Source organism: Denticeps clupeoides, chromosome 4, assembly GCF_900700375.1.
Source record: "Denticeps clupeoides chromosome 4, fDenClu1.1, whole genome shotgun sequence".
Lineage (NCBI taxonomy): Eukaryota > Metazoa > Chordata > Actinopteri > Clupeiformes > Denticipitidae > Denticeps > Denticeps clupeoides.
Genome location: NC_041710.1, coordinates 6,084,957 through 6,094,460, shown reverse-complemented (window position 1 = coordinate 6,094,460; position 9,504 = coordinate 6,084,957). Strand labels below are relative to the sequence as shown.

The window sequence follows — 9,504 nt, the reverse complement described above, 5'->3', positions numbered from 1 at the left end:
TAGGATTTTAACAAAAAGCCAGAGAAAACAGATAGGTTTTGAGATTGGATTTAAACACTGAGACCGTGTCTGAGTCCCGGATACTGACAGGCAGGCCGTTCCACAACTGCGGACCCTGGGTGTGGGACGGGGTCTCTGTGGTGACTGATCCATGGGGAACATTGTTGCAGGCCTGATCAGCAACAACAATCAGATGGCCTACAGAGAGGAGGTGAGACTCTTGGCAGAGTGGTGTCAGGAGAACAACCTCTCTCTCAACGTCAGCAAAACCAAGGTGATTGTTTTGGATTTGAGGAGGCAGGGTGCAGCTCATCCCCCTAACTACATCGGAGGAGGTGCCGTGGAGAGGGTCAGCAGCTTCAGGTTCCTTTAGGCTAACTTCCTCAGATGCCTAAAGAAGGCTGGGGTGTCCACCTCTGTCCACACCAGCTTTACAGGTGCGCTGTGGAGTCCATCCTCACGGGGAGTGTTGCATCCTGGAACGGCAGTTGCACTGCTCAGGACAAGAAAGCTCTGCAGAAGGTGGTGAAAACAGCTGAGAGGATCACAGGCACACCACTCCCAGCAATAACGGACATCTACACTATTTACAGCATCCCGAAAGACCCTAACCATCCTGCACTGTCACTTTTTACTTTTCTGCCATCAGGCAAGAGACTCAGGACAATTCACACACCCACAACACGATTCAGTGTCTACCCCAGTGGCATCAGGCTATTCAACACACAGTAACTGTGGTTCTCTCTCTATGAGCAATAAATCGATTTACGCTTCACAATATGTAACTTACTTAGCATTATGCACTGACACTTTAAATTATGCACATTCACTTTATGCAACATAGCCTTCTGTGACGTATTTATTGCTGCTGCACCACTTTGTCTCCTATGTCTTCTGTGTATCATGTCCTATTTTCTGTCTGCGTGGGAGGGGTTTTCAAGTAAGAAAAGTGCTATGTGCACTGTACTTTGTACATAAACTTCAACCTGCAACCTTCATTCTTTCACATGCATGACACATCCTTACATTGTTGTCCTGACATGTGCCAGTGTCATTCAGACAACTTCACTTGGTTGTGAAAAAGTTGCTGAACCCAGACCTGACTACCTGAACCAACCCCAAATCACAGCATTGCCTCCACAGGCTTGTACAACATCAACATTTTTTTTATGCTCCAGTCCAATCTTTCTGATTCCCAGCAAATGAAAAAAAATTCTGATTGACCTCACTAATAAGTGGATCTATCTATATCTAACAGCCACACAGTTGTCTCATATAGTTCTCATAATTTACCTTTACTAATACAGTCACGATTAAACAGAGCCACGAGTTCAACCGTCAATTTTCTACACCCTTACATGAAAGTGATCTCTGGCCACAATCATTCAAGATCGTTTTCCAACCACATTTTGTTTCAGCGGAGATGATGGTTTTAATGATGTGTTATGCTTGCACATTTTAATTTGACCCTTATAACCCATAGCTAAAGACTGAGAGGAGAAGTAGGAGAGGAGATAAAGGAGAATGACAGGGAAATGCTCCAGAGCCTCTGTTGACCCCAGTGTTACCTGCATGTCAACTGCAATGTGTAGCAGCTGATTTGTTCCAGTGGAAAAATAACAATCACTTAGTCGTAATTTTTAATTAGTTTTCCCCCTTTGACTTAACATACTTTGTTTTGTTTTTTTCTGCTCATTAGCATAGTAAATGGGATATTGGGGAATGAAAGTTATACACATTTTTATCATTGAGAGCGTAGTTATAATACAATGTCAGAATGTTTATAATAATTTATGAATCTTTGAAATAATTATATATATATAAATACATTTTAAAAACTTAATTTACATTACTTTTAAAAACTACAAAATGAACAGTGACAATCAAACAAAACAAAAAAAAATACAGAATGGGTTTCTGTTTTATGGACATTTGTGTGTCAATCCATGAACATTCGTGATTTCTACAAATCAGATATGAGTCTAGATATTTTGGATTTATGTGTATCAATCATATCATTAAATGGCCACTTGAAATGCATTTTGGAATTAAAATAATCTGAACCAAAATCTATCCATGTAAACAGGATAACTCCACCTAACCACAGCAGTAATAGTAGATCTGAAGTCATGGTTAATGAAGAATCTAGTGTATTATCAATTTGTGCATTTGTGGCCAAGGAACCATATCCAAACAAAGAAATACAGGTTAGAAGAATTTAGAATTTTTATTACATTTGAACAGTATGTAATAGATAATCTTCCCAAAGGAAACAATGTTTTAAACAATTTCTGGATTCAGATGTGGCCAGTTGCCTGTGAAGAAAGGAGAAGTCGGTAACAGCACTTCATCAACATTTGGACTTCTTGCCATACTGCTCGACAATTTCCTCTGTTATGCTCTCATCCTCTCCCACACCAGCACTGACTTTCTTCCCTACAAGCTGGAAAATGTCTTCTGGTGCCACCCCTTTCGGTTCAGCTACCTTCACAGTCAACATTTCCAGGGTCAACACGGTATCTTTGGGGATGTCGACCTTTGCCACCACTGATTTACCCAGCTGAAACAGAGAAAAAAAAAAATTGTAATGCATTTAAACTCACTCCTGATATAGTACTAAAATGATCTGAATTTAAAGTCTTGTCAGTTCATGATTAGTTTCAGTGAGGAGGGTCAAATATATTATTTACATACATGTTCTCCTTATTATAAATGACTTGTGACTGGGTTATAGTTGCCGTTTTTGGGCTTGATTCTACAATGATCTAATAAATTCCCATATCTGTGAGTTCACAATTGTTTTCATAGAAATACAAACATTGAGAGAGAAAAAAAAATAAATAAAAAAATAAAAAAATAAATAAAATATCACTTGTATCCTAATTTCAAGCTATCCCCTGTAGCAAGACTAATGCTCTTGTATATTAATCGTTTGTGAAAGGTTTCTCGCCCCATTATCCCATTAATTCATTGCCAACTTTCTGCCAAAATGAACCATGAAAATATAATGAGGAATGTGTCAAGAACTAAATAAAACTGCTGTAAATGTTCTTCTATGAGCCTCTGGCGCCATCTGCTGCTTGAACATTTTACATTGCAGGCAGCAAATAGAACAAAAAGTACTAAACTTAAACATTCCTATGCTACAGCTCACTCATAAGAATATGTTTGCATGTCTTGCTTTCGTGTGTTTGGTCATTAATTGTGTATTGGATTAAGTACCGATGCGCGCCATGAGAGCTGCAGTATTACATTTACATTTTTTCTACCCGTTTCAGAGTTTGACACATTCGATGTCAAATCATGCGCCTTGACTTCTAGTTTTCCATTAGATTCAGCGGCTATTGGCAGGGGGCAAAAACAGCGTTGAAACACAAGAATAAAACGCAGCTGTATTTACAGACAGGCCAAAGTAACTAAGACAGACAACAACAAAAAAAATAATAGAAAATAAGGAATTAATAATTTGCACTTTTACTAGTCCTAGAATTTAAGATGGATACTCTGATAATGTGGAACATCATATAATTTCAATGTATTTAAAAATGTAAACCTGTTAGTGAAATTCAAACAAAATTATTATCGTAAATCAGACACTCAAAGTTCAGTTTATATTTGTTATATTGAATAGTGCATCGGGCTTAATTAAAATACTCATACAATGCACTACATTTTAACTCTTGGCACTGGTTATCATATGTTACTCTTAACAGCACTTGTGTAGCTTCTAGGCCAGTGACATTGTTGTCCCGTGCAACATGGTCATTTTTGGTATTGCATGAAAACTATTTTATTATATAAAGTGTTGCACAGAAATGACACGCATTATACAGTGAAATGCATATAGCGTTGGCAGAATTTTATTGTGAAAGTTCATTTTATCAAGTGACATTAGTTTGTGAAATAACTTTATATTGAACTACCCAGTATGCACTACATGGTCATTCTTGCTCATAGTTTTAACCACTAGTTAAGGGGATAAATTAAAATTATGTTATCAAAATGTCCCATGCATCACATAGTGAATTGTCCTCCTCACAAAACATAAAAAAACACCCACTTAAATCAGACGAGCTTCTGTATTGGCACTGTTTTCATAACCAATATCAAAAGGGATGAAGACCAGGTCGCTAACATCGGTCCAGTGTCGTATTCTTGGTTGCGGGACAACTGGAATCCATGTTACACCTTGAAATTTAAAGCCTCTATCGAGCGCTCTCATTTTGCATAAGCAAACTCTTACCTTATCATGGCAGGGCACCTCACAGGGCAGCATCTGTTTGACACCCGTCCCTAGCGCTCGCTCCACAGTACGGATGGAGCGCACAAGCTCTGCCAGTTCCGTAAAGTCCAGAGAGGCAGAGTGGTCACTGCCCTTCAGGGTTTTGTCCAGGGTCACATGGCGCTCCACAACTTTGGCACCCAGGGCTACTGCTCCTGCAGTAATGCAGATCCCGGTTTCGTGGCCGGAATATCCGATCGGAATGTCAGGAAACTCCTTCTGGTATTCCTGTGACGCGTTGCAGCGGTGCATGTGGGTTACAAAGAGTTTAATTCATTACAGTGATGTATTACCAAGGTCCAATATAATCAGCTCTGTTATCAGTGCAAAGCACACTGGGAATTAAAGACATGTGAGCTTAAGCATGCAACAAAGAATGTATTATGCCAAACTAGGGCTGCACGATTTGGGGAAAAAGACAAGGTGAAAGTAGATCATGCCATGTGTGGTTGTAACAGAGTCAGAAGTGTAAAAAAAGGCTTCGTTCAAATGTCTCAGTGCTCCTTCGCCACTGCTGGCGAAGAGACCGCAGCTGTGCTTTAAGCTGTGGTTATTATTTTTGTAAATAGGAACGTCACCCACTGCTCACTGATGGTGAATTGACTGTCATCATGATACACTGCAGCACAGCACACACAACGAAATGTGTCCTCAGCATTTAACCCATGCCGGTTCGAATCCCGGTCCGAGTAAAACACACTGCTCTCCACGCGCCTGTCATGGCTGCCCACTGCTCACTAAGGGTGATGGGTTAAATGCAGAGGACAAATTTCGTGCAGTGTGCGCTGCACTCACGCATCACTTTCCTCCCTGTAAATGCGGCCATGCTGCACACGTACCGATATGACGCGCAGGTTCACATCCTCTGGCTCCAAAGGATAGGCACTGGTGCACTGCAGGATGCAGAAATTTGCGTTATGCTGCTTTATGGTTTGATAGACTCGCCGCATGGTCTCCATGGACTGCATGCCACTGGACACCACCATTGGTCTGCCTATGGATTCATACAAAAGAAGAACATGCTCTTATTCAGTGGCTTGGCACATGCACAGCAGGTCAAGTCGGTTATGGCAGACCAACCCTTCTTTGCGGTCTTCTCCAGATAGGGGAAATTGTTGGTATCTCCTGACCCAACTTTGAAGAAAGGTACCTCCAGTTCATGAAGAAATTCCACGGCCATCTTTCAGAGGAAAAGCAAAGAGCTCCTGTCATTTTAAATGCTTTGCGACTGAGCAGATGAAAGTTCTGGAACTACAAACGATACCTCATCCATTCCAGACGCTGTGAAGAAGATGCCAACGTCCTTGGCATACTGCTGCAGCTCTCTGAACTGCTCGTGGCTGAACTCCAGGTGGCGTTTGTGTTCACCGTAAGTCTTTCCCCAGGAATGAGCGGAGGTGTATGGCCTCTCCAGGGCTCGTTTGTTGAACTTGTGTTCAAGTTCACTCTTCTGAAACTTGGCACAGTCTGCTCCAGCCTCCTACGGAAAACCGGGATATTAAAAAAATTGGAATATTGTATTATACTGAATAACTGTGAAAAGCACTGCTTATGCAAGATGTGCAATATTACCTTTAGGCTGCTTTAATATGACAACCGACAGCATTACATCATGCAATTTGTTCCCTGTAAGTAGAGGGAAGTTCACCTTATCACACAACAATGTCGCCCAATGGCCTTGTGTTTAGCCGGCTGGTGCTGCGGTCTGGTTTGTTTAGGTTATGCGCACAGTGTCCGAACAGCACTGACAATTTTTTGAAGAACATGCTGCTTTATAAAAGGACAACCTCGTTCTGAGGATGTCGGTCCATGTTAAAGTTAGAAATGTAAAAACACATTTATCCCGCCTGTAATTCAGCTAATTTTTTCTAGCTTAAATTATATATATATAGTCTTTTTATACACATGCCTACTCTGTGTCATGGTGGCCTAGCGGGTAAGGAAGTGGACCCGTAATTATAAGGTTGCTGGTTAAAATACAAAGTACCGTCCCTTCATACTGCTCCCCAGTGCGCCGGTCAAGGCTGCCCACTGCTCACCAAGGGTGATTGTTAAACGCAGAGGGCACATTTTGTTGTGTCACCGTGTCCCGAATTTCACAATGACAGTCACTTCACTTTTCACCTTTCTGTATACTGGTCCTGCGCCCTGAGGTACATAATCACCTCTCTGTTTTTCATCTTTTATTGGGGACAGCAAGGTAATGGTAACATTTTCCATATGCCTTGACGGTCACAATACTAACATACTATTAAAACATCTCAAACATACGCACCTGCCACAGTATAAAAAGACAGGTGTTTAAGCTGCACTGAGTAAAAGGGTGTGTATGTGCTACAGGCCATAGACCAACATCCGTGTGTGTGTGTGTGTGTGTGTGTGAGAGAGAGAGAGACTATTACAAACCAAACAAACGGGGGGGAGGGGGGGGGAGAAAAAACCAGTCATGTTACAAAAGACAAGTCAAATAAAACTCAACAAAAAAGGGGAGAGAGAGAGAAAGAGAGAAGGAGAGAGACAGAGAGAGAGCCTGATCTTCAACCTTCCCAAATTCTCCCACACCACCCCTATGCTACGTTCCCTCCACTGGCTCCCAGTAGCTGCACGCATCAGGTTCAAAATACTGATGCTGGCCTACAAAGCCAAACATGGAGCAGCACCATCCTACCTCAAAGCCCTTATTACACCTCGCACTACACCTCGTATACTCCGAGCCTCCAGTACTGCTCGCCTGGTCCCTCCATCTCTGAAGGTAAAAGGAAGACATTCATCTAGACTCTTCTCTGTCTTGGCGCCTCGGTGGTGGAATGAACTTCTCCTGGAGGTCAGAACAGCTCAGTCGTTGAGTATTTTCAAACGGCAGCTCAAGACCTTCCTCTTTAGAGAATATCTAGATTAACTTGTAACCTTCTTATTGTCTTACTTATGTATAGAAACTACAACAGAATGAATAAAAAGATTGTATTCATAGTTGGGGGTCCTAGTGAACCAGAACTGATCATTTCATTGATGGTAACTTTAAAGCACGTTGTAAGTTGCTCTGGATAAGGGCGTCTGCCAAATGCCTTAAATGAAAATGTAAATGAGAAAGAAAGAAAGAGGGGAGGCAAGAAAGAGAGAGGGAGGGATGCGAAGGGGGGGGGGGGGGGGTGTCAATAAAACTACCTGTATTACTGACACCAGCACAGAAGGCAATGACTCCTGCTTACCTCCTCCTTACGATAAACCACAGTATCATGTAAAATGATCAAGGCACAGCTGGGGCAAAGATTGCCCTGCAAGCCTCAGACTGAAATAAAGCCATTATTATTCACACTAGTAGTTTTTCATGTCGTAACAAAAAGTGTCGCCCTCAACGCACATTGGACGACCGCTTTTAACCTTTATTCGCCATGAAAAACGTTACCTTTGCCATCCGGATCATTTTCTTGGCGATGTCGAGGTCTCCTTGGTGATTTTGCCCAATCTCAGCGATAATGAAGCAGGGCTGGCCGCCACCGATCATTCTTCCAGGACAGAGTTCAAATTTGAGAGGCATGTTGACGGCGTCGAGGAATTAAAACACGTATGCGACGTATCCGCTTGGGGGGGAAACGGAGAAGTTGAATTAACGCGGAGCCTGACAGAAGCGAGCAGTCCCTCTACTTCCGGGTTACGTCCCCACTCGCTCTCTGTGTGTTGCCACGTCCGCTTTTTATACGCGAATTCTGGGCTGGCCTCGTTCCACGCTCTGCCACCGAGAGACAAAGAAGTGGTCGTGGAGCGCTGCAGCATGGCACTCGGCGACACAACGAAATGTGTCCTCTGCATGTAACATATCACCTTGGTGAGAAGCGGGCAGCCTTGAAAGTGGCACCTTAGTACCTTGGGATTTGAGTCCGCCACCTTACGATTAGGGTCCGCTTACTTTACTGTACCATTATTTATTACTATGATTATTATTGTTATTACTATTATTCGTTTTTTTGTCCTTTTGATGCCTTAACTCAACAGGTGCTCAGGAAAGATGGATTGACCAGTCAGGACTCAATCAGTAATGCAGAAGGTCAGACCACATCGGTCAAGCACAGACCTCTTATGCTGCAAACAACTGCATCTATCTTGTATAGTTCACATGTGCATTGAACTATTTTTTTTCTCTATTTTTTATAGCTCACAAGTTCTGAATGTTTTTTTTTTTTCTAATAACAATTTAGCAGTTAGATGATATCATATGGGCAGCGATGGCTTGGCAGTTAAGGAAGAGGCCTATATGCTACTGAGGTCCCCTTGATCAAGGCACCTCCCCGAGCGCCTTTCATGCCTGCCCACTGCTCACCAAGGGTGATGGAATAAATGCAGAGGACACATTACGTTATTCATGAAAAATGAACAGCTTATCACTTTGTCATGTAAAATCATAAGGTCCTTGTCATTGACTGATAACATCCACTAGGTGGCACACAGGGAACAATGGTGTCCCCCCCTCCTCTTCAACTTGTACACCTCATAGGAAAGTTATATTTCATTATTATTGATGTACTACTACTACAAGTTAATTGGCTTTGTTAAGCAGGTAAATTTGTGTGGGCTTGTTTTTTAATACCAATTAGATTTAAGAATTTTTTCTTCCTCAATTTGGATGGATGGCGTGTATCAGAGACAATGAGGTGTCTCAGGGAAAACCAGAAAAAGATCTGGGAACTGGATCTAGATTTTGGGAGGTCCAGAACAAGTCCATGAGAGCAGTTCAGACCAAGGCAGAGGAGGTGGAGGTGGTCAACATCTTCAAGTACCTCAGGTTGTGAGTGGACAATAATCTGGACTGGACATACAATACAATTTTTACACTTTTAATACTTTTAATATAATTTTTATCAATCTTATTTCTTGTATTGCTTTATAGATCTTCTCATATTTTATGCCAGTGTATAACCTGCTGCTAGAACCTTCTCAAGGGATTGATAAAGTTGTACCTAACTGTATGGTATCATCACAGGCAGAAGAGAAAAAACTAGAATCCTTGCGATGCACATGCCCAATCGGCATGAGTATGAGCATAAACATTTTAATACATTTAAAACACATATAGAAGCACATGTGGATAAGCGAACATTGTTTGGACGTTGAAAAAGATATCATAAACCTTGTTCATTTAATAGCACATTAGTGGAAAATTTTTGGTGTGTTACTTTTTTGGTGATATCAGTAATGATCATTTCTGATTGTTTATCAGGCTGTGT

At 41.7% G+C, this 9,504-nt stretch overlaps 1 protein-coding gene across 1 annotated transcript; it reads right to left on the bottom strand.

Annotated features, from left to right (window-relative positions):
* Positions 1-2,202: 2,202 nt before the first annotated feature.
* nansa (N-acetylneuraminic acid synthase a) lies at positions 2,203-7,973 on the bottom strand. Its single transcript, XM_028976550.1, has 6 exons — positions 7,689-7,973; positions 5,547-5,762; positions 5,363-5,462; positions 5,122-5,276; positions 4,244-4,510; positions 2,203-2,560 (listed from the first exon to the last, which is right to left on the bottom strand). The coding sequence occupies exons 1-6, from the start codon at positions 7,818-7,820 to the stop codon at positions 2,351-2,353; spliced, it is 1,080 nt and encodes a 359-aa protein (XP_028832383.1). The 5' UTR covers positions 7,821-7,973; the 3' UTR covers positions 2,203-2,350.
* Between the last annotated feature and the right edge of the window lie 1,531 nt (positions 7,974-9,504).